The sequence below is a fragment of the Rattus norvegicus genome, chromosome 11 (genome assembly GCF_036323735.1).
Source record: "Rattus norvegicus strain BN/NHsdMcwi chromosome 11, GRCr8, whole genome shotgun sequence".
NCBI classification, from domain to species: domain Eukaryota; kingdom Metazoa; phylum Chordata; class Mammalia; order Rodentia; family Muridae; genus Rattus; species Rattus norvegicus.
The window spans coordinates 24,777,808-24,803,797 of record NC_086029.1 but is presented as its reverse complement, the minus strand read 5'-3'; the positions used below and the strand labels follow the sequence as shown (position 1 = coordinate 24,803,797).

Below are 25,990 nucleotides of genomic sequence, written 5' to 3'. Positions count from 1 at the left end.
TGTACAATTTTACCTAATCAATTTCATGCTTTGCCATTTTAAAGGACGAGAGTAAACTGAAGTATAAATTATTTATAAGAAAAATAATCTATAATAACATTGAGCTAATTATCTCAGTAATTGCAGTATTTCGGGGGGCAAGGTTAGAGGGATGTGGATTCCATGTTCATATTTTCTGCAACTAAAATTTCATGAATAAATCATATGCTCCAACCCAATTTTCCAATACCTAAAGAATGTTTGAGTCTGACATTCTAAAAACTCCTCAAACCATAAAGGAACTGAAAATGAATCTGTACAAGGTTTATAAAATTATTTGCGTGTGTGTGTGCGTGTGTGTCTGTGTATGTGTGTGTGTTTGTGTATGTGTATGTGTGTGTGTTTGTGTGTGTATGTGTGTATGTGTGTGTATGTGTGTATGTGTGTGTTTGTGTGTGTGTTTGTGTATGTGTATGTGTGTGTGTTTGTGTATGTGTATATGTGTGTGTGTATGTGTGTGTTTGTGTGTGTTTGTGTATGTGTACGGGTGTACGTGTGTGTGTGTATGTGTGTGTGTTTGTGTGTGTGTTTGTGTGTGTATGTGTCTATGTGTGTGTGTGTTTATGTGTGTGTGTATGTGTGTGTATGTGTGTGTGTATGTGTGTGTGTATGTGTGTGTGTGTATCATTATTAGCCACGATTAAATACCTTTGCAACTAGAACTGCCTCAGCCAAATTAATTTTCTTTCCCACCTCCATTAAGAAATGCTGGCTATCCTAGCTTAGACAATTGTTTTCAGGATGCACAACAGAATTAGTCAGTGAAGCAGGCACCGATGCCAACATTATGTCTATTTAAGAAAAAGGAGAAAGAATGTGCTAAAATGAATAAACATTTTAATTTTTAACATTTAATTAAATGTTTAACATATTTGTAAATTAAAAATACAGCTTAAATATTTAAATTAAACTCTTTTAATGATATATAAAGTTATAATTTTAGTCTATTAACTAAAATTTCAGTGCAACAAGTGTTGAGAAACTTTCATACGTCGGGTTTGTTTTTTTAAAGATTTATTTATTCATGTTATGTGTATGAGTGCTCTATCTGCATGCACACCTGCACGCCAGAAGAGGGCATCAAATCACATTACAGATGGCTGTGAACAATCATGTGGTTGCTGGGAACTGAACTCAAGACAGTGTTCTTAACTGCTGAGCCATCTCTCCAGCCCCGACACTTCAGACTGAAACTACAAACATTAAGGAATATTCCTTACTTAGTTTAGTTAACTAAGGGAAATCATGATGGTCAGTTATTTCTATCACTACATATAAATGTATATTTCTTTCTTTATACTCACATAATATATTTTAGTGTAAATTCAAAAAGTTTCATTCTATTTAAGATCACATGGAATTTTATAATCTGAAGTAAGTACAGGATTGTTTTATTAAACAATTGATGGTGAAAAGATTTCATTCACTTAATGTTCCCCACAGACACACTTCTTAAATGCCAGCCCTTTGCTGATGATGCTATTATGGGGAACTGTGGAAATCACAGCAGGGGGGGAAGTGGGTGCTGACCTTAGCAGCTCCCCATGAATTCCCCATGATAAACTCAGTCTTCAAGAAAATATGAGCCAAAATAACTAATTTCTGCCTGACTACTGTCAAAATTTATATACATAAAAACAAGAAAGTAATTAAAACAGATGGGGTTTTGTCAAGATAATCTCCTTTGAAGTTGAAAATACTACCAGTTGAAATGCGTTTAATATACTTGACCTATCAAACGTCATAAGCTTAGCAATATGGCTACTACAGTATGGTAACTGAAGTAAGTTGAACCACCAGAAGTTAAATACTGCATGTGCTCCGAAGGTCTTTGGAGATACTTGGAGCAGGCATGATGCCATACATCAGAAATCTCACTACTTGAGAGGCTGAGTCTTAAGGCATACCAGTCCGAGACAGCACAGCAAGGCACTCACAAAACAGAAACACAAAGAAAAGTCTAGCAGAATTGTGCAAACACAAACATGACCTCCTATTAGAGTTGACTATAGAATATCTCTACAGAGTGAGAAGCAAAAGGCAGAGCCCATGCAAAGACTGGGGTCATTTTTGTACAATTTCTCCTTTCTTTGAGAAACAACTGTGTAAATTTTACCTGAGCCCCTTACAGCCCAAAATACACACTGCCTTTCTTTGTTGTTGGTTGGGAGGGATCATTTTATAGAATCTTTACTGACAATGAATCAGTAACAATACATCCATTGTGTCTACACTTATCCCTACAAGCTACACATACTTTAAACAGTAATTACACAAGTAAAGTCTTAACCACAATAATAAGGGTTACATGCTGTGAAAAGCAATACAGGGCTGTGCCAAGAAGGTTAACCTTGACATGGGGGCAGAAATGGAGATTTGCAGAAAAGGAACTCCAAAGGAAGCCATGGCTCAACTCTGAATAGCTTGAATGAATCAAAGAGATGGGAGTGAGCTCTAAGCCACCACACACAGATGCTTGCAAATCCTGTTAAGGAATTTAAACTTTAAAAGATGTAAGAACCTCTGAATGAACCTTCTAGAAGCACAGATGAGTTTTCATCTACAAGAGATTATTGCTGACATCCCAATGAGAAGTGACACTGACACTAACTTGGAAGGTATCAAAGGTAATGGAGTGAAGCAGAAAGATTCCAACACTACTTAGGAAAACTCAACCAACGTCCATTCACAAATGGACACAGGGAGACGGAAAACTGAACGGGAAAATCTATCTTGGCTTTCTGGTTTAGAGTGCTGGCTGACTGGTGATCTATCTCCAAAGTCTGAATATTTTAGAAGAGATAAATAAAATAATAACCAGTGACCCAGAGGTGCCACCAATCCTTCCAGATGCAGGTGAGAATAGAGATTGAGGTCTTGGGTCAAAGAACACAGTAGAAAGTGAAGACAAATTGAATACATGAACTAAAGAGGTCAATCTTCTCTTCTAAGGTAATTCACAGAGCAAAGGACAGAAGATTTCCGACAATAAATCCTCAAGAAACCTGGTATTTTTATCTATAGACCACAAAACCAGCCAAATAAATAAGATGAAAGGCATGAGGACCACTGTACTTTCTCTGAATGGCCCATCTTCAAAACCAACTTTAAACTTAACTGGTTAAGCTGCTTAACTTGGGTTATCTGTAAGAAGAAGAACCCTGGATAAAGTCACCACATTAGAGAAAGGAGACTTTTTCATAAGTAAGGTCAAGAGCTCACAAGAAGTAAATTATGCAAATTACAAACACAAAGTTAGACAGGAGAAGTCGAGGCTGGAAGTCTCATTGACAGTACCAAGGTAACTCCATCTTTGAACTGCCCAAGTTGGGATCTTGAATAAGATCACTATGCTCTTCGAGATACTAAAAGACACAGAGAGATCCCTCTGCTGGCACTGTTCCTGCCACACAAGCATGAGGACCTGGATTGGGTCACTCCTGGTTACATACAAAGCAAGATATATTGCTGCACTGTTAACCGAGCACGAGGTAGGTAGGGGCACGTAGATCTGTGCAAGGTGCTGAACACTGGCCTAGTTAAGTCTATGACCTACTGGTCCCTACCTCCCACAAGCTTTAAATCACAGCACTTGGGAGGCAGAGGCAGGAGAGTCTCTGAGTTTGAGGCAATCCTGGTCTACAGAGTGACTTCCAAGACAGCCATGGCTACACAGCAAAATCCTGTCTAGAAAATAAAACAAAGGGCTGGAGAGATGGCTCAGCGGTTAAGAGCACCCAACTACTCTTCCAGAGGTCCTGAGTTCAATTCCCAGCAACCACATGGTGGCTCACAACCATCTGTAAAGAGACCCGATCCCCTCTTCTGGTGTGTCTGAAGTCAGCTACAGTGTACTTATATATAATAAATGAATAAAATCTTAAAAATTTAAAAAAAAATAAAATAAAACAAAGAAACAAACAAAACCAAGGAGGGGGAGAAGTCTATCTCAAAAGTAGATAAAAAACAAAAAACAAACAAACAAACAAACAAACAAAAAAGACAAAGACAACCAGGATAAACAACTGAAGAGAACCATCCAAGGTTGACTACTAGCCTACACAAGCACATACAGATATCTGCCATCCACACCCATACACACACATACACACACACACACACACACACACACACACACACACATACACACACACACACACACACACACACACACAATGCAGATGTAACAAAGGGAATTTCCCAGAAGTCCAGATGAAAACAGACCATTTCAAGACAACTGAATGATGAAGAGTACCACACACATGGACTTGCATTACACAGTTACTTTCCTCCCCTTCCTCCCCCTCCTCCTCCTCCTCCTCCTCCTCCTGCTACCCAGTTTATTCTCTGAGAAGACAAAAGTTGATAGATTGTTTTGGAAATCATGCTGATTTAAATCCTCCATATTTGTTTGGTATCTGTGATGGCTAATCTTCACTGTCAACCTGACTGGATTCCAATCACCTAGGAGACAAGTATCTAGGCACACCTTTGAGAGTGGTTGTGAGACACGTTAAAAGTGAGGTGGGAAGACCTATTCTGGAGCTGGGGTTTCAGGCTGAATGTAAATGGAAGAAAGAGGAAGCCAGACGAGTACCGGCATGTCCGCTTCCTGCTCCATATGGGCTGAGGAGCACTAGATCCTGGTCCTCACTGCCGTATGCACATACTATGCTCTCAGTGAGGCAAAGGAATTCTCCTCTCCCTTGAGTTCTTTCTATCACAAGAAGGAAAGTAACCAACACAGTGTTATTCATCGATACTCGACTCCCACATCTCACCCAAAAGGTGGTATTTTTTAAACTTTGTTTACAAAAACATTTTCAACTTTTCTAACACTCCAAGAAATAATATAATGGGACATAGTTTGAGTCGGATCACAGAGAAATACTGAAATGTGAACCATACCAGTAACAGCAGACTTATAAAACCAAAAACTACGTTTGTCATGCAAGACAGACTGTATAAGTGAGGATTATATATCATTTTACAAATATTTGTCCAGATCTGAAATCCTGTTGTGTGTGAGATGACTAGCCCTGGTAAAATATAAGAGATTATCCCTCGCACATGCAGCCAGATATAGCATTAGGATTCTTGAATTTGCCTTCCTCGAATGCGAAGGGATACATTGGTATCATTGACATTTCAGAAATCCACTTATTAATATATGCCTGGCAAGGTAAATAGCAGATAGTATAATGGCTACTACTGATATCCACCGGGCACAGCTCAAAACCCTTCCTATACATCAACTTATATAATGCTTCTATGCTACTCAGCTTCTATCACTATAAAGCTTCTATCACTATAAAGAACAGTAAGCTGCATATGTAGCAGAGGATGGCCTTGTTGGGCACCAATGGGAGAAGGAGCCCTTGGTCCTGCCAAGGCTAGACCTTTCAGTGTAGGGGAATGTTGGGACAGGGAGGCAGGAAGGGGTGGTTGGGTAGGTGGGGGAACACCCTCATAGAAGAAGAGGGAGGAGGGATGGGATAGGGGGTTTATGGGTGGGAAAATGGGAATGGAGATAACGTTTGAAATGTAAATAAAAAATATCCAATTAAAAAATTAGGAAGGAGGAGGAAGAGGAAGAGGAGGAGGAAGAGGAGGAAGAAGAGGAGAAGGAGGGGGAGGAGGAAGAGGAGGAGAAGGAGGAGGAGGAGGAGGAGGAGGAGGAGGAGGAAGAGGAAGAGGAAGAGGAATGTCTTATTTGGGCTTTTGGTTCCAGAGGTTTAGCCTGTGTTGTGGCTTGGTTCCTGGAGCCCACTGCAGTACATTAGGGCAAGTGATCATAGCACAGGAAGCTACATACCACATAGTAGCCAGAAACAAAAGGAAACAAGCCTTGTGGGCCCACTATACCAGCAGTTCTCGACATGTAGGTGGCGAACCCTTGGGGGTGACTCAAATGACTCTTTCAGAGGGGCAATGTATCAGATATCCTGGATATCAGATATTTATATTACAATGCATAACAGTAGCAGAATTACAGTTATGAAGTAGCAACCAGATAATTTTATGTTTGGGAATCACCACAACATGAGGTGTATTAAAGGGTTGTAGCATCAGGGAGGTTGAGAGCCACTATATACTGTTCAACATCACTCACACTGATCTAATCTAACACCCCTCCACCGGGCTCTGCTTCCTTAAGAATCCATCTCTTGGCAACAGTTGTGACACACCTGGATCTCAAGCCTTCAACACTTGTGTCTGTAGAAGAAATCCCAGATCTAATCTACAGCAGCTCCCCATAACTGTAAGGTAAGGAAAATTAGAGCTTTGCAGAGGTGGAATAACTTCAGTTGGATAGTTTACAAAACCATGTTTAGCAAGCATGCATCAGGCTCTTTAAAACAAAAACTTGTCTTAGCATAATGACAAGATGGGTTTCACCACCTCTGAAGAGTTTCCATGAAGCCTACAATAAGCACTAACCTCGAGGGTTATGAAACAATGCAAGGGGTTACAGAGACACAGTAATTAAGAGCCCTGGCTGCTCTTCTAGAAGACCCAGGTTCAATTATGGCACCACATGGTGGCTTAGAACCATCTGTAACTCCAGCTCCAAGGGATACAACACCCTCTTCAGGACGTCCGTGCCCGGATATACATTCAGGAAAAGCATCCATACAAATACAATAAAAATAATCCAAAAAATTAGGAAAAAAAAGTCTTTGCAACATAGTCAAAGAAATGCATTGTTGGTCATTAAAACTGAGGGGGCTTTAAGGAGCACCAGGAGTAGTTTTGAGAGGATCCATTCACGTGAGACTGTGAAGAGACGTCAGCCATAATTTGTAAAGGAAGAAAAGAAAGAAAGATTGGTTTTAGTTGTCCACTAGTGTAATAGATTCAACTCACAGTCTAAGGTTCTTTGAGGGCTTTAAATGAGAGGGAAAGGTAGGAAAAGAATTGCCTACAGCTTCCCGAGCCATGGGCCATGCAAACATCCTATCATGCTTTCCTGACTGCTGGGTGTTGCTGTTGTTTTGTTGTTGTTGCATTGTTTTGTTTTGTTTTTCTTCTACTCTTTCTAGAGGCAGATTGCAAAGGAAGGAAGAGAACGTCAGACAGTCCAAGAAATTCCATAAGCAAGTCTTACTAATAAAGCTCTAACATGCAGTACCCATCCATTGGAAAACCAAAAAGTCACTTGGAAAAACAACAGCACTGTTAGGCTAATACAATTAAAATATTTACAATGTCCTTTTACCCCGAATGTGGGCTCCTAATCCAGTTCTCAGGTGTCTGAGTAGAATAAGAATCTTACAAAGGGGATCTCAACAGACCCTAGTCTAGACACACTACAGCATCACCCCGTGAAGGCACACGGGTACTAACCAGGGACACCCGAGACAGAAGTCTTACCCTGGTTGGGAAGGGAGCTGTCTTTTCCTATTTGATTTTTAACTCCCTGGCTTTTATTTTAAAATTCTTGCCAAGAATTTTACATAAGATGTAAAATGTTCTCACCCAGGAATCCTTAGTATCTTGATCATAAACCTTTATTTCTCTTGACAAGTGTAAAATGTCATATGCACTATTAAAGCTTCAGTTCCAAGCTAGGTTAAACACGACACAGCTCAAAATGTGACAAAGGCCACCATTTCTCCTTTAGAGACTAAGGAGCTGAATTAGAAACCGCTTTATTTTACTTAACAACTTAACCATCAGAACTACTTTATTAAAGATCAGGAACCACTCGATGACGATCTTCAAACACATGAGCTGCCATATTTTTTACAAAGTGTCTCTCTGTGATCAGGATGAAAATGAATGGACGATTTAGGCAATATCACAGGCTTTGAGCAAATTTAAGTAATAACTTCTTGTTAGCATGATGCATAAAAGTAGTATTAATGACGCTGGCTGGATAATCTTTTATTCTGTGCCTCTTTTTTATAACAACAAATCATCTTTAGCCAAGTTAATCTAAGTTAAAGGGAGAGATAAAATGGCTTCCACATGGCCCTACTCGTATGTTTGCGTTTTTTATTAATACAGCCTACGTTTACCAGAATTTTGGTTTTAATAAATGTAAACAAGAGAACCTAATATTTCACACTTGGATATGTTAAGTAAATATCGGCTGTCATGAACTTTCTAAAAAAAAGTCTGACATTTTACAGATATTACTTTCCTTGCTAAACATTAATGATAAAGGGTGGACTAGCCTGGTCTCTGTTTAACATCCCACTAGTTGTAATTACTTCGTATTTATTTATAAATATTTCATAAAGATTATTTGTCCTTACTTATCTAAGAAAATAATCTTTCTCTACTCTTCTGAGCCTAACCCCCGTTTGATCTGTACTCTCCGACTTGCACTATTTCAGCGCCCCCTCTGCCCTGCTGGTGCTTGCACCGCCCCCCTACGTCCTGCTGGTACTTGCACGGTCCCCTACGTCCTGCTGGTGCTTGCAGCGCCCCCTACACCCTGCTGGTTCTTTCAGCGCCCCCTATGCCCTGCTGGTGCTTGCAGCGCCCCCTCTGCCCTGCTGGTGCTTGCAGCGCCCCCTCTGCCCTGCTGGTGCTTGCAGCGCCCCCTCTGCCCTGCTGGTGCTTGCAGCGCCCCCTCTGCCCTGCTGGTGCTTGCCGTCCATTCTCTTGGTTACTTCACCTCTCTCATTCTCCTTCTGAATCCCTACCTTGTCACTCTACTTGCCTTCCTCTGCATCCTCCTTGAGCTTTTCTTTCCCTGAGTTCCTATCTTTACAGTCTCTTGCCCACTGTACTCAACCTACCCGCTCCCAGTACTCACTGTGCTAGATCAGGTATTTCGCCTGTCATGATCGTCTCTCAAAAGCCTACCTCACTGATAAGAGAATGTCCCCACCAAGAGACACACTCATCCCAGCTACCATTTCTCTTTTAGATTATTAAAACCATACTCTTTTTTTTGTTTTTTGGTTTTTTTTTTTTTAACTCCACTACACTGTGCTTACAGGGCATCTGAACATCAGTGAGAAATTCCAGTTCGATTTTCTCACATTTTCTTTAAATTTCAAAACAATGCCCTGGTCAACCTCAAATGTCAATGCACACCAGAGTGTCTCCATCTCGAACGTGCCTTATGAGTCACGTGGCAAAAGTGGTAAAACACAGGCCTGCCACACTTGGAGTGAAACTCAGCATTTAGAAAACTTAACACTACCGGTCCATGACCCGTATTTTGTGAAGGAGGATTCCATGCTCTGCACTGGGTTTGTGAGCCTCCTCATGCCTGAACCTGTTCACCTTCGCCATTATGCAGACACAGCAAAGCCTTCATACATGTTTCTAATGTGTATATATATATATATATATATATATATATATATATATATTGTATCTTCTAGATTTCTAGTTGTCTTTCAAGGCTTATTTTAATTTTTCGCATATTTTTTCTTTCAGTTTTTGTTTCATTTGCCATAAGCCTAAGCTGAATAATAAAAAGAGACATAGAACATGAAGAGCATCACTGTATGGAGATTTTCCTTACATTCCTCATTAAATCTGCGTTAGTAAAGAGAGCTCCTTGATTATTAGGGTAGTTTTAAATCAACATATATAGGCAAATCATAAGACTATTGTACAAAATAATCACTGACTCGGGGAGGGGAAAGGCTGCAAGGTTGATATATATACATATATATTATACACACACACACACACACACACACACACACACACACACACACACACATATATTGTCCAGTAAAACCCCAAGAAACCCATTTTAGGGCATAGTAGGGGTTACTACATATCAGAGCATAAAAATAAATTCCTTGGACTTTTGTATTAAGAGTTAACTAAATTCCTTGACTGCTATATTCATAAAAAATACACTTAAATATTCCAGAACTTTGAATGAGAGAAAATTTTCCAGGAAAATAGTACATTAAAAAGACATGTTAGACAAATGTTATTAAGAGGTAGAGATATAATTTTATCAAGAGGTAGACAGATTTTACTCAGCATGGATGAGGCATTAAGCTTGATCCCAGAGACATAACAATAATTAATATCATCTTGTTGCGACCTAACATTTACACACATCTTTTTGACTTGCTATATACTAATTTGCTACAGATGTCTGTAAAACAGGTAGTGATAAAAATCAGTGTGTTAAGCATGTCCATAACCTGAAACACAAATCTTTCCCTGTGTTGAGAGTTTGCTTCCGAGTTTAGTTATTTGGAAATATACCTCAAATCACTGTCCAGTTGGTACCCTGCTGTGCTGTACAAACCCATTCAATTTCCCTGTCCAGTTTTATTCTGGTGATCTGATTGTATGAATGAGAATGGCCCCTCTTGGCTAATGGATATGAATGTTTGGTTCCAAGTTGGTGGGACTGTTTTGGGAAGAATTAGAAGATTGGCCTTGACAAAGGAGATGTGTCACTGGATGTGGGCCTTGAGGTTTCACAAGCTCATACCAGGCCCAGTCTCTTATCCTCTCTCCCTCCCACTTGCAAACCAGGATGCAAGTTCTCAGCTACCCCTCTAGTGCCAGGCCTGCTTGCCAGTCGCTGTGCTCCCTGCCATGATGGTTCCGGACTCACCCTCGGAACCGGAAGAAAGGCGCCCAATCAAATGCTTTATTTTATATGTTGCCTTGGTCATCACATCCTTCCAAAGGAATTGAAATGCAACTAAGACAGGTTTCCTTACCTTTTTTTTTTCTGTTTTGCTTTTTTCTCTCATCTTTCCCACTCCTCAGTAGCCACTGTTCCACCTCAGTGTCCCATGAGATTAACTTCATCCTCTTAACAAAGGAGTGAGGCCACAAGGTTCGTACCTTTGTGTGTCTATTTCCTTGAACATGATGACCTGTCCTACTATCTAATTTTCCTTAAAGAACAAAACATCGTTCTTCTTCTGTGGCTGAGTATCACAAATGAGCACCTCCTCTGCTTTATCCTCTAACTCGCTGATGGAGACTGCCATGGTCTAGATCTTCAGCGCTTCCTGGTGACTGCTAAGCAGCTTGTGGCAGGAGTTGGAAGGAGCTTCAAGGTATGGGGCCCACTGAAAGGAGGTTAGGGTATTGTGTCTGATTCCCTTGAAGGTGATCTTGACCCTTTCTTGACGTTTTCATTTACACCTGATAGCAGGTGAGTAACTACCTATTCAACGCTCTCCCCTGTGTCCTCCCTCACCAGAGGCCCAACCTGAGAGAACCGAAGAAACTCATGACACTGTGAACCACGTATAATGCATCTTCCACCTTTCCCTTTTATTATCTCAGGATGCTGACTGACACAGTTCTATACAATGACTATTGTGATCAGTAATCCAGTCACCAGGAGCCCACGTTGTAGGTGCTTGCAATGAAGCGATGGAGATGGAGATCATACAAGGCTTGAAATACACAAAAGTACTGGCTGAGCAGCACGGGAAAAGTGTAGGCCATTCCTTGAAGGGCTTTTATGATCCTTCACCATTCTCACTACATGGGAAACGAAACATCTTAGAAACATGGTAGCTGGTCTCACTAATTATGGGGCAGGAATGACAGTAGGTACTGAGGGCGACAGGATACATCTCTAGTCTGATAGAGTGTGCTCAATATGGGTTTTGGGTACAACAGGAGCACTCCAAGCCAGGGGCTGAACACGAGACAAGGAGAAGTGTACTGAGCTGTTGACGAATGGAGTAAGAGGCAGGATATGATATTCCAGATAAGGAAAGTGCTATATTTTAGGACTGTGATGGGCATACTAACTGCTGGGAACCACTGAACAATCGACCTACCTTCCAAATTGCTAATGCTTCTTGCATAGACTTGATCCTGCTTTACAATCCTGAATACCTGCATCTTCTACAACCTCTCAGCTTCTATGTCGCCCTCCAACATGAGCATCAAACCCTCCCTTTTCTCCTAAAGTCCTATCACCAACTTCAAACCACCAACAATTCTGCATGGATAAAGAAAATGCAACCACCTTAATTTATCTCTTCTAATCATCTTCTAACTCGTTAGGTACTCAGGTATTCTCGGTTACCGCACATGTGAAGTCTTCTAACTCGTTAGGTACTCAGGTATTCTCAGCTACCACACATGTGAAGTCTTCTAACTCGTTAGGTACTCAGGTAGTCTCAGTTACCACGCATGTGATGTCTTCTAACTCGTTAGGTACTCAGGTAGTCTCAGTTACCACACATGTGATGTCTTCTAACTCGTTAGGTACTCAGGTACTCTCGGTTACCGCACATGTGATGTCTTCTAACTCGTTAGGTACTCGGGTAGTCTCAGTTACCACACATGTGATGTCTTCTAACTCGTTAGGTACTCAGGTATTCTCAGTTACCACGCATGTGAAGCCTTCTAACTCGTTAGGTACTCAGGTATTCTCAGTTACCACGCATGTGATGTTTTAAACTGATAATCAGATCAAGTCAACTCCATCATTGTCTAAATTTCTGGGGCATCTTTCGATTGAACATAGAGCATCCTTCCTATGGGTGGAAAGTCTACATTTCATAGCCCTGACCACACCCTACCGATCTTCCTTACTCACACAGCGATCTTAGAACTTGCTAGTTTCTCAAGGGTGTCCAAGTCTATCGTTTTCTCATAGCCCTCCATGTAGTTTGAAATGATTTTTTGTTTGCTCTTAGTAACACCTTCATGAAATGCAGGTCCTCTTTGGCCCGTGTGACACCCATCACAACTGAACAAAAAGCATTTATTTGCATGGCTAATTTACATTTCGCTCACTGCCCCACTCCTGGTTACCTAGTCCTCCTGCAAAGATTAAGGCAAGAATGTTTTGTTGTTTTAATTTGTTTTTGACTTACTAGGAAAGAATTAGAGTGTATATGAATGATTGGAGAAATATATTTAAGAAAAAAATTTAATAGTCTATACTGTAGCTATATGTTCTCCATACTTTTACATTCCATTTACTTTTTAAATACATTATAAAAAGTTGCCTCTACGAAGTAACATAGGGACAGAAGTACTTTATTTCACAAAGGCATTTAACAATGCTACATGTTAATTTGACAAATTTAAGGGTAGAACAATTTCGGTTGCCAAGAAATGACAGTTTTTGTTAAATTATATTTTATTTCATTGAAATTATACTAAGAATGTATGTCCATAGTAAATAAATATGTCCTGCAAAAAATGTTTTAACATTAAAAACCAATGATCTTGAGTCAGTCTAAACATGAAAGAATGGGTTTCGGTATTTAAATCATTGGTACATGACTGGGACTTAAAAAGAGAGAGACAGCTATCCAATAGGTGTGAAAGAAAACGTGATCCACCTTTTGTTTTACTAGACAGTGCTGTTGGTACAAGAGCCTACCAAGAAGTCCTTATAAATAAGTAAATGTGGGATTGATTCTCTGCTAACCACAAGGGGCTGTGTATTTTTTTCAGCAGGTACAGCTACCATTCCATTTTTAAGAAAATGAAGAGTGTGGTCCATGAGATTCGTGATAGAGCTTGTCACTGTCACCCAGGACGTCTGTATTGACTGACTCTTCCCCAAGTCCCGCAGTAGCGGGCAGCTTTCTAATATTCAATCCAGAACTCAACCTTGCCCGTGTCATCCTTGGAAATGTTCCACCTGTTCTAATAAAGTTAACAACTGCTGTAGTTGTGTAAGAAAGGACTGAGGACTGTAGCTCCGTGGTAGATTATTAACCAAATGTACTCCAAAAAAAAGGAATGTAAAGAATGAAAGACTCAGGGAGATGGAGTGATGGTGGCAGATCATAATCAAATACGATTCTATATAGAGTATCTGACGATATGACCATTCCATACATAATACAAGTCCATTCCCTAAAATTTTAACTGCCGAAAACTCTTGGAATAAAATTTCAAGATTAAACAATCTTGTAACTACACACTGCAACAGTAAGATGGTTCAGTGAATCAAGATTCTCTTGCTACACGAGATAACCTGAGCCACACACATACCCATACCCAGGACCCACGTGGCAAGCGAGATTCAGCCCTAACAAGCGCTCACTGTGGCATGCCCATGTGCATACAAAATTAATAAATGAAAAAGTCTACAAAGAAGTGTTCTATAAAGTAACCAGAGACCTCTCAAAATTAATATATGTAATTACTTTTAATTAACAAAAATTTAATATAGGTTTTTAGAAGGTTTCGGTTGGTGGGTTCCTTTGTTTACCCTAAGATTTTTAGAATCATCTTCTCTAACTTGTGACTGGCAGTGAAGATAACCTCTAACATACCCTGAGTCAAACATATTTCTGGAAGTTATTGATCTATGAAAAAAACGATAAAGTTTTATAAATCAAAAAGTTCACTGTGTATTTGAGCCTACACTGTGTTGCTAGAGAGTAGTCCTCACACAAGAATAGACCAGAACGTGATGATTAATACTAATTAAACGAAATGCCTGGCAAACTCAGTCCTTTCCTCTGAAACGGTTACTAAACTCACACTCTGCATAAGTGCATCGTCACTGTCATCTTTCTACCTCACAGTGACTCCTAAAAAGACAAAGCTCAAAAGTGTAAAATAAAATTTATGTTTTGTTAGAAGCTGTCTAAGACTGACTGGAAGGACCTGAGATTCTGTTTCCCTCCATCTGCTGTATGAACTGAATAAACATTCCCTCCTGATTCTGTCCTGATGATACACAGACACCTCTCAATGATATGTTTTTAAGTCCTTATTTTATAGCCGGTATAGCCCATGCCTTCAGTCACTGCACTTGGGAGGCAGAGGCAGGTGGATCTCTGAGTTCGAGGCCAGCTTGGTCTACATAGTAAGTTCCAAGACAGCTCTAAGACAGCCAGAGCTACAGCGAGACCCTGTCTCAAAATAAATAAATAAAAATATAAGTAGCAATTTTTTTCCAGTCCATTTCACCAGAACCATTTGAACCCCTAAGAGGAACATTTTCATCATCCACGAATATATTTTGCAAACATATTATTCTATTAGCCAATGTTCGTGTCTATTTCACACATAAGATTAACTTGCTTTTTCTGGCCTTCTCTTTTTATCCAAATGAAGAGAACTGGATAGTTGTGAGTCTACATTATTTTGGGAATTATTATTTACTGATACTATCAAAATATAATAAATTATTAAGAGGACTCAAAAAATGTGTCTTTGACATGTGTTTTACCCCAAAGTCAAGTTTGTAGAAATGCAGTGAATAAACTGTAAAAAGACTATCTTTGATTTATTAACACAACAATTATGTCCCGAGCAATAGACTACTCCTCTGGTTTTGCTGCTAAGAACCTGAGCAGATGTCTGCCTAGACCTAAGGGAATGCTTCTCCCTCAGGAGAAAACAGCTTAAATAGGAAGCAAACAACCATATGCTGACGGTTCCCTGCTTAGCAGATGACATCGAGAGCTATGTTCTACAATGAGAACCATAAGGGGCAAGGTTCGAAATAATTTTTCTCAAAAGTGAGTGTAATTATCCAAGATCAAAGCACTTGCAAAATACATCGTATCAAAGATTACACTATCCATTTGTACTGGGCACAAAATATATTTGAGTGTAGCAGAACAGGGCAATAAGAACTTTCATAAAACATAACTTAAACTCTATTTAATAGCGTGATTCATCACAAACTGGAAAGCATGACTGGCAGGGAGACCATCTTGGATAGCTGAGTTGAATCTAAAACACATAGGAGTTTTCATAAATTACAAAAACAACATCTTCAAGTGTCTATGATCTGATTCAGATCTATCAGCTATATGTTATTCCTGCTCCACAAAAAAATAATAATTGAAAAACAATTTAGGAAAATACATCCAATACTAAAAGTTACTTCTCTTTTGCAAAGCCAAAGTTTCCAAACTTCCTGGTATGAATATTGGAAATAAGCACTGTTCAGCATTTCTTGTTACAATTTTCAGATTCTGTAATTATATGCAGCCAGTATAACTGCATGAGAAGTAAATTTTTAAGAAAGGGGAATGCAATTTTACTATAGGACAAGCATAGGCCTAGAAATATCATCTCTCCTACTTATCATGGCAATACAGATGACAAGGAAACAAGAAATTCCTAAATATAACCAACCACCCCAGGCAGTTTCATAGTTACAGTATCTCTAACAAAAATATCAATGTGCAATAGTCAAGAATATTATTATTTCTACATAGAAATGAAGACATAATGAGTATCCTATATTTTTTTAAGTCTAAGGGATTGACAAATACTAGGAACCACGAACTCCAGTTGTTGTTACAGCTGTTAAGACTTGGTTGAAACACAAGCAAAACACAGAAAAAAATGTTTTTAAAGGCATTACCAACAACTGCTCCCTGAGACCCACGCTGCCTCAAGACACTTCTGTTAATGCTGTTACTGAGGCCACAGCATCACTGTGAAATTAGATGCAATCTCTGGCTTCCTGGCTGAGCCTTGGGGAGTGAGCCTAAGAACGGTTATTTTACTCATGGCACCTCAACTAAGGAAATGTGTAGAAAAACAAACAACGGGATATTCTAGGAAAAAAAACAAAACAAAGCAAACTTTAACAGCATTCTCAGGCTTTCTGTACCTAACATGGCTGACGTCTGCCCTTACCATCAACAGAGTTGATCAACAACAGACCAAACAAAAGGGCTGATTTGGGCTTTAGAACATAATCAGGAAATGGGACAAAAGTAATATCAACTGTCCAAAATTAATGAGTTAAACAGTATGGTTTAAATTGCTACATGTTGATTTGCAGTGTGCTAAAGGAGATTTTTTTTTTTTTTACTAAATAATACTTTCTAAGCATTCGGAACACAGAAATGCCTGTCTCGGGGCGGGTGATGGAAGCTAACACAGTGTCCAGTAAACAAGCTGCTTCTGCTCACTGTAATTAAAGTAGTGTGAAGGCCACTCCACTCAAATGCTAGTCAATCTTCTTCAGGATTTCAAAACATTATTATCTTTCCTTTTTAAATCTTTATTAAATTATTTTGTTTATTTAAATTTGAAAAGTTGCCCCCTTCCTGGTCCCCCTTCCCTGAGTTCTTCACCCCATACCCCCTGCTCCCCACCGCTAAAAGGATGCTCCCCCACCTGCCCACCTACACCAACTTCGCCCCCACCAGCATCTCTCTTCCCTGGGGCATCAAGTTTCCACAGGATTAAGTGCATCCTCTCCCACTGAGGCCAGACAAGGCCGACCTCTGCTACACCTGTGCCCAGGGCCAGAACCCAGCCCCTGTATCTTCCTTAGTTTTTGACTTAGTGTCTGGGAGCTCTGAGGGGACTGAATTATTTGACACTGTTGTTCTTCCTACAGGGTTTCAATCCCATTCAGCTCCTTCAATCCTTCCAACTCTTCCATAATAGTCCCAACCTCAATCTCATGGTTGGCTTTAAGTATTTCTGCATTTGTCTCAGTCAGCTGCTAAGACAGCCTCTCAGAAGAAAGCCATGTTGGCTCCTGACTGGACACATAATATAGCCTCAGTAATAGTGTCAGGATTTGTTGTGTGTGCGTGGAATAAAGCCCAAGTTGGGCCAGCCACTGGGTGGCATTCCTTTCAGTCTCTGCTCCATTTTTGTCCTGCATTTCCTTTGGACAGGAGACCCAAAATTTTTTAACTAGAGAACTTCTCCAGCTGACAAACAACTGAGCAAAGTGGAAGGATAGAAAAGTAACTCAATAAATCAGTGGTCTTCCTTTATAATAAATCAGTGGTCTTCCTTTATAATAAATCAGTGGTCTTCCTTTATACAAACGATAAACAGGCTGGGAAAGAAAATGGGGGGAAAACGCCCTTCACAATAGTCACAAATAAGTGAGAGATCTGTAGGACAAGAACTTCCGAGTCTCTCAAGAAAGAAATAGAAGAAGATCTCAGAAAAGAGAGACACCTCCCATACTCACAGATTGGTAGAATTAACAGAGTTAAAATGGCCATCCTACTAAAAGCAATCTACAAAATTCCAACTCAATTCTTCACAGAGATAGGGCGATTCTCAAATTCATCTGGAACAACAAAAAACCCAGGATAGCAAAAACCATTCTCAACAATAAAAGAACTTCTGGAGAAATCACCATCCCTGACCTCATGCTGTACTACAGAGCAATAGTGATAAAAAAAAAATAATGGAATAAAATTGAAGACCAAGAAATAAACCCACACACCCATGGTCACTTGATCTTTGACAAAGAAGTCAAAACCATGCAGTGAAAAAAACATAAAGCACCCTCAATAAATGGTTCTGGTCTAACCGGCGGCCTACATGTGGAAAATGTTGTTATCTTTAGTTAGGACACATACATCAAATTGCCATCAATACCTTACTAAATTTGAGAAGTAGAAAATACTTATACACTTCTCTATTCTAAGTATTTTTTTACAACATTTTTAAATGTTTCTACTACATTCAGTAAATTATAATATTCCTTTTTATTTGGAACACAGGGAGGAGCACAGGGGTAAAAATCTGTGAATTGACTATAAAGTGCTCTGAATTTGGTTTCGATTTCCATAAAAGTATTTACCAAAATTCTCAAGATGATGAGATGTCTAACTTGATAGGAAACTTAACTAGAAACTAATACTGTCTTTAAAATGCATGCACAGAAGCCTTTAGCCAAAGGAGAAGCTTTCTAAAAGTCCATTCAGGCAGGGTGTCCTGAAGCTGGAGGTGTTTTGTAAAGGAAGCTCTACAAGAGACAGGTCGATCAAATCAGGTCTCTAACTACCTCCTAACTACTGAAAGGGACAGAAGTGGAGCAGAGGAGGACCGCAGGGAAGCTTGGACTGGTTTTGCTCCACCTGTTGGCACACACTTCACTGCCTGTGGGTTTCCTTCCAGCCTTCAGGGTTTCCATTGGTTTGGGGTGTTTGTTTCTTTGTTTGTTTGTCTGTTTGTTTTGCGTCTCTCTCTCTCTCTCCCCTTTTTTATTTGTTCGCCTTGCTGTTTTTAACGCAATTAGGAAACAACACACATCTTCTCTACTAGCTTTTCTGATCATCGTCTGCATCTATTTTTGGATTTTACCTACTTCAATTTTACCTCAATGAAGAATGATTATTCTATAAAAAAATTGATAAAAATTACAGAGGTGTGGATGATGACTGTCAAAACATGTACACATGTTTATAAACAGGGAGGCATTCAAGTGTTTTTATTATATTCTCTCTAACGTTGAACTTAAAATAAAATGCTGGGATCGAAGCTTCCGTGTCTCTTATGAATTTAGTTCCGAGACCTTCGCTTTGAGTCAAGTCAATAAGAATAAGGTTTATTGCTTATTCATTTAAACAAGAAGCAGGTTTCTTGGAACCACTTTTAGAGTTTGAAATGAGTGTGTGGCAAGGTCTGTGACCCCAGCTTTGAGGAAGCTGAGGCAGGACACTTGAAAACTGAAGGCCAGCATTCAGTACACAGTAAAACCCTGACTCAAAACAGAACAAAGATTAAAAATCTTAATGTGAATGGAAGTGGTTATTTTTATATGGTTTACTTATATTTTTTCCCTTAATATCAGTTATTTTGGGCAGTCTATCTCAATGTGAGTACCATAAACCTTAGCAAGGGGGGTGGTTCCAAACCATTTACTAACTGGAGTTCATTCTATGTTAATATTATGATATATCTCTAAATTTAATTATTTATGTGTGGAGCTATGTGTTCAAGTCCTAGTTGAATGAAAAAGACTATAAAAAAGATATTTAAATAAAGCTAGGACATTATTCATGCTAGAATATGAGTTCTCCTGAGACACCCCAAGCATATATTAAAAGATCCATAGGTAATTAAATATATTTCAAATTAATTCATGTGACTCTTACTTCTTTTTCCAGCCCCTTTGTATAAATTACAGATTTCTGACACCCATATAACAGGATTCTTTCAAGTGAAGGGAACGTTTTAACTACCCTCTGAATAGGGGTAAGAAGAGAAGTCAAATTCATATCCAAATACAATGAATATCAATAGTACAAATATAGCAATTTAATAATTGAACAAATCCCTTTTGTGATCATTTCAGAAGCACTGTATTGGATATGTGTAGAAATTAGCAGGAAGTAAGCAAAGGCATCAGGATACCATACACCTGTTTCTCCCCAAGCCTTGCTACCATCACAGGGTTGGACGCATCCAAATACAATTTCTGGCATGGCATACTACTTTACTTACAAACTAAATCTTATTCATTTAACACAGCTAGAACAAACAATGGAAGGTGTCTTAGTCAGGGTCTTACTGCTGTGAACAGATACCATGACCAATGCAACTCTTATAAGGACAACATTTAACTGGGGCTGACTTACAGGTTCAGAGGTTCAGTCCATTATCAGCAAGATGGGAGCACGGCAGCATCCAGGCAGGCATGGCACTGGACGAGCTGAGAGTTCTACATCATTACCCAAAGGAAGTCAGGAGCAGACTGGAGAAGACTGGCTTCCAAGAAGCGAGGATGAGGGTTTTAGAGCCCAAGCTCACAGTGACACACCTACTCCAACAAGGCCACACCTCCAAATAGTGTCACTCCCTGAGCTAGACATACTCAAACCACTGCTTTCCTCTCCCTGGCCCCTACAGGTTTATTCAAACGCATGGATCTATGGGGGCTATCTCTAACCATAGCATAATAAAAAAAAAAAAGTACATTTAATCCAACTTCTAAGTCCTCATAGTCTATAGAATCTCAACAAAATTCCAAGTTTCAAACTGTCTTCTGAGATTCACCCAATCACAGAGGGGAAGACTGGGGTCTCAGTGAAAACACTCGGCAGAAAACCATTTCTGTATCTCTGTGTAATGCGACTCACACTGAACACCCAAAAAGGACGAGGAGTGAGGAAAAGGGACACAAGAGGCTCTGTTCATACACAGCTAGACTCTCCTCCTACAAAGTGTGGAACATGGGCGCTATTTCTTACTGCCACTGCCAACACGCATGATCCCACCACGCAATTTCCCCCGGAAAACAGAGCTCGCGTTACTTACTAGCTACCTCCAGCGATGCATTGTGGCTCACAGCCTCTCCGAGGTAATTCCTTGCTACACAGATGTAGACCCCTTCGTCAGGCCTACTCTTCCGTCCATGCACTATGCGTAAGAAAAATAAAGATCCACTTGGCAGCAGCATTCGGTGTGAGCGAGGGTCGTCTTTGTCCGTTTCCACTCTTTCGCCGCCCTTGTACCATTCTATAGTCGGGGTAGGGCGGCCTTCAGCTTTACAGTTGAGGGTGGCGGGTTCCCCTTTAGAGACGATCAGGTCTGAAGGGTGCTCAACAATGCGCGGTGGGAAATCTTCCTGACGGAGACGGGAGCCTGCAGAAGAGTTGAACAAACGTTTGATATTTTATCTGAAAATGGTTAAAGGTCTCTCACGTCAGAAGCACAGATTGGACGCTATTTAAACATCGCCTCGAATGGACGCGTCCTTCCTAACCTTGGTTTGAAATACTCCCAGGGTCCACCTTGTCCACGGCTGCCATTTCTGAACACTTTTTGACTCTGTACTTAGAAAAATCCTCCTGTTTAACTCTGCCTGTATAGAAGCTGCATGCTGGTCCTTGCAGAAACCATGGGAATGTCTTTTTAAAACCTTTTTCAAATGGTATGTGTGATGTCTAGTTTCAGTTGGCAACTGGAAGTAATCAAGACTCACCCAAGAAGGGAGGTTCAATGACGAACTGTACATTAACTATTCAATGACGAACTGTACATTAAGTTGGTCCATTGGGCAGATCTGCGGGGGTTTATCTTAATTACATGATTGAGGTGGGAAGAGCTACCCATTGTTGGTGGCACCGGTTCCTGGACCTGAGATTTCAGATTATATAAGAACGGGACATATTGCAACTTGATATGTCATGTTTGGATGATAGCCCTGGGAGGCCTGCTCTGTTCTGAAGGCAAATGAAGGAGGAGTGGATCTTGTGTGGGCGTGTGGCAAGGAGGAAGAGAACCAGGAGTTGATATTGCAGTTAGAGTATAATATATGAGAGAAGAATTTTTAGAAAGACAGAACAGGAAAAGTGAGCTGAAGACAAGCATGCGTGCGTTAGCCCATGGTTTTCTGTTCTCGACGATGGGTGTAGCAGGACTACCTGCCCTAAGTTCCTGTAGGCTTGCTTCTCTGCCTGGATGGGCTGTAACCCGGAACCGGGAAGCAGGTAAGCCCTCTGTCCCTCGGTCATCATCATGTATTTCTGCAGCAGGATAAGAAGCGAGAACATTGCCTTTCTTCGCAGAGGAATAGCACCGGCTAAAGAGGTCCTGGAATATTGCCAGCAATAGCATACATGCCCAGAATCCTCCTTTAACCAGCACAAGATGACTGTCTAATAAGCATTCTCTGGATACCAATGAACGTTTCTGTCCTACTAAAAAGAACCCTTTTTGAGGGGTGTCATTTTATTTTAAATCAATACACAGCGCGTTATATGTTGCTAGGACTTTTTAAAAGTAAAGGGTGGGCTTTTTTTAAGATTTGTTTTTACTTTATGTATAGGAGCGTTTGCAAGCACGCACGTATGTGTACTGTGTGCATGTCCATGCCTGGTGCTCACAGCGGCCAGAAGAGGGAATCAGATCTCCTGGAACAAGAGTTACAGATGGTTGTGAACTGCTATGTGGGTGCCCAGAAGCAAATCCAAGTCTCTGCTAGAGCCCTGAGTGCTTTGAACCCCCGAGCCATCTAGCACCACAGTATGTTTTTGCTATGAAAAGAGCCCTTAATACAGACTCAAAATGTAATTAAATGGCAAAGGATTATATGCATCTGTATATATGCATATATGTGTATATATGTATTTTCAAGGGAATTTTTTATTTCAAGAAAGCGAGTTTAAATACTAGCAAAGGAGAAGGGATATTTCTGGGTGTATGCTGCATTATGGGCCTCAGAGGCGAATTTATCAAGATAGTTATTATATGTATATATCGGTTAAATATACCCCGTGGCGATATATATATATATATATATATATATTTGGCAATAAAATTAAACCTCAAAACCAGGGAGCGTGTTTGTGGTTGTATAAAGGAGAATGTAGGCTCTGGTACTTGGTCCCCAGCTGGTGGAGTTGTATGGAGAGGTTTCCACGGCCCCGTCTTGCTGGAGGAGATATACCACTGGAGACTATACGGCCTCGGCTGTTTTTAGTGTGCTCTATCTTCTTCATGCTTGCCCATTAAAGACATGGTCTGCATGCTCCTGCCACCGGGCATGCAGCTTCACCAGGATGGGACCCCATCTTTACACACCTGCCATCCTAATCCAACTGTGATCCCTTCTGCCTGGAGCTTTAGAAAAGCCCCCTTTCATAGTCCACTGAGATGTAGTCAGAAGGCTTTGAACTCATTTGCTCTCAAGACCTTTTTTATTCCCCCAGCCCTCACTCCACACAGCCTGCTCACGCCTTCCTCTGCCTTCTGTTTGTGCCGCAACCACACTGTGTTTCCTTCTGCCCTAGCAAATGCCTGCCACAGGCATGGGACTGCAAATAAACTACGCTCCTCAGTGCCCAGGCTTCGTTCAAGCCTCCACTCTCCCTAACTTTCCCCACCAAGTTCCCTTCTTAACCTAAACAGTGCTATATAAACACCCTCAGTGAGAGTCACCATTGATTTTATTTATCTAATGCGCCCAGCGTTTCCTCCTTCTACGTGAGGCCTGTGGGCTTCCTCAGCATCTTAACAGTTGTCTGCTGAGGAGGGCCAAGTGCCAAGCACGTTACAATATTCCACAAGCATGGGTAGAAACACTGAGGGAAATGAATAAAGGGCTACAAGGGAAGATCTAACCGGGAAGAGGGGGCTGACGGAATCACAGAGTTTAGATCGGGGTACGGTAACACAGGTCTGTACCTAACACTTGGAGGCAAGAGGGTCAACACTTCAAGTTCCTTCTTACTGTTAGTTTGAGGCCCAACTGGACTATGGCAGACCACATTTCCAAACAAACAAGCAAACAAAGGGGGAAAAAACATTCAGGAACTGTTTAGGAAAAGTAGAAGGCTTTGCCTTTTAAAATAATCAGTGTGAGGCGTGCTCTGCCACAGTAGACCCTAAATGGCATATGAAGCCTATTTGTATGTATGTTATTGATAAATACTATAATTCACAGTTTTTCCTAGGGCAACGACTCTATTAACAATCTCAGTGACTAAGAGTTTCATAACCTGGGGCTGAGGAGACGGCTCAGGAGATGGAGAGCTTGCAGTGCAAGCTTGAAGGTCTCAGTTTAGATCCACAGTACACAGGCAAATCCAGGCACAGGGGGCACGTATCCAGGATGGGGTACAGGGTAGTAGTCAGGGGGATCCTTATTGGCCAGCCAGTCTGCCCAAAAGGCTAAAACCTGGAAGAGCGGTATGGGAAAGCCAGCAATGTCAGCTTCTGGCTTCCCAGGCACAGGCACTGGAACTTGCGTTTGCCACACAGAGGTGTGGTGGGGTCCACAGAGGCAGACAGAGACAGGGGGAGAGAACAGCAGAGAAACAGCAATGGTTTAGAACATGGTACCCCGCGTGTTATACATTCTTTACACGGTGGCAGATTTGAAAAGGGGAAGAAATAAGCCAGCAAAAGAAAGAATTTAGAAACGCTTCCAGTTCTTACAATGGCTCTACTGAAGAAAATGGAATTCAGGTTGGCTTCCAGGTGGTAATTAGCAGGGCTGAGGGCCTCGGTGTATCATTAGGCCTGAGAACGGCTGTAATTATGAAGGACAGAGACTGGTGATAATCAGCTAAGGAGGTGGTGCACAGTTAAAGAGATCTCAGACTATGAAGGTCCACTTGAGGTAGGAAATAAGGGTACAGGTGCAGCTAGGACATAAAGGAAGGGCTCTGAAGACAACGCCTGCCGCTAAGAGAAGGGTCAGGAGCCTCTACACTTGAGAAGGTCCCTAAGAATGAGCCAAGAAGGACAATGAGCCATGAGGGAGAGAAAGGCAGGGAATTCACTCAAGGCACAGCTACGAGACTACCCAGCATACGGAAGGGATCTGTCAGAAATTGAGAGGCACAAACCTGAAGAAAAATAAAAGAAATTGCAAAAGTAGAAAAATGGAAGAAAAAAGGAAGGAGACAGCAGGCTAGGCCTTGACCATCGAGTCAGAGTTCTACAAGGTTTTTGAAGTGTGTGCGAGTGTGTGTGTGTGTGTGTGTGTGTGTGTGTGTGTGTCTGTCTGTCTGTCTGTCTGTTCGTGTGTGTGTGGTGTTCACACTTGGAGGCCAGAGGCAAGTGGCCCACCCTCCCCTATGGCACAGCATTTACTGAGCCCAGATCTCTCACTGAACCTGCAGTTCACAGATTGACTACATTGCCTTGCCAGTGACTTCGAGGGACGCTGCTGTCCCTGCAGTGATGGGGTCATAGACCTGTGCTTCGTTACCAGAATTTGTTTAATCTTCATGCTGAGTATCAAATTCAGGTCTTCATGTTCCCACTGGAACCCACGCTCCCCACTGAGCCATCCTGTCAGCTGGAAAAATCATGAAAAAACAAAAATCCTTTTAAAGTAAAGGCTACTGCTCTAGTTGAAGGAATTAGGTTGAATAAAGTTAACATAAAGGCATAAAGCAGACTAAGTTGTGGAGATTAGATACCATGTGTTTGAACCTTCAAATTATGACTTGACGAACCTGTACTTAGACACTGGCAGAAAGGACAGCAGGGACACACTGGACATGGTGAGTTAAACGGAGGCTCCTCTCTGACTATATGGAGTGTGGTGAAGAGGGACACTCAGAAGGCAGGAGACACAGAGTAGGGACACTGAACCCCTAACCCTAACCCCCTGCATCACTGGTGGCTGGAGTAGCGTTTCTGTGAACACAGAGATAAAACAAACATGAGAGGAAAAAGGGTTGGGTGAAATCCTAAAACGTTGGTTGTTTTGGAAAACCCAGAGAGAGTTGACGAGTTGACGGCTGTGTCTCCAATTTTAACCTGAGAATCACAATCTCAGCTAGAGCCGTTGACTAGGCAAGAGCTGGGGCAAAAATCCTGGGAAAGT

General features: G+C 40.9%; 1 protein-coding gene across 18 annotated transcripts in view; it reads right to left on the bottom strand.

The window, feature by feature from the left end:
- The window catches only part of Robo1 (roundabout guidance receptor 1), a 1,040,826-nt gene that overhangs the window by 304,897 nt on the left and 709,939 nt on the right, over positions 1 to 25,990 (bottom strand). For all 18 annotated transcript variants that reach the window (XM_063270751.1, XM_063270753.1, XM_063270742.1 and 15 more), the window contains one exon: positions 20,965 to 21,291. In XM_063270751.1, the coding sequence (XP_063126821.1) occupies positions 20,965 to 21,291 (327 nt within the window). The remainder of the gene's footprint in view (positions 1 to 20,964; positions 21,292 to 25,990) is intronic.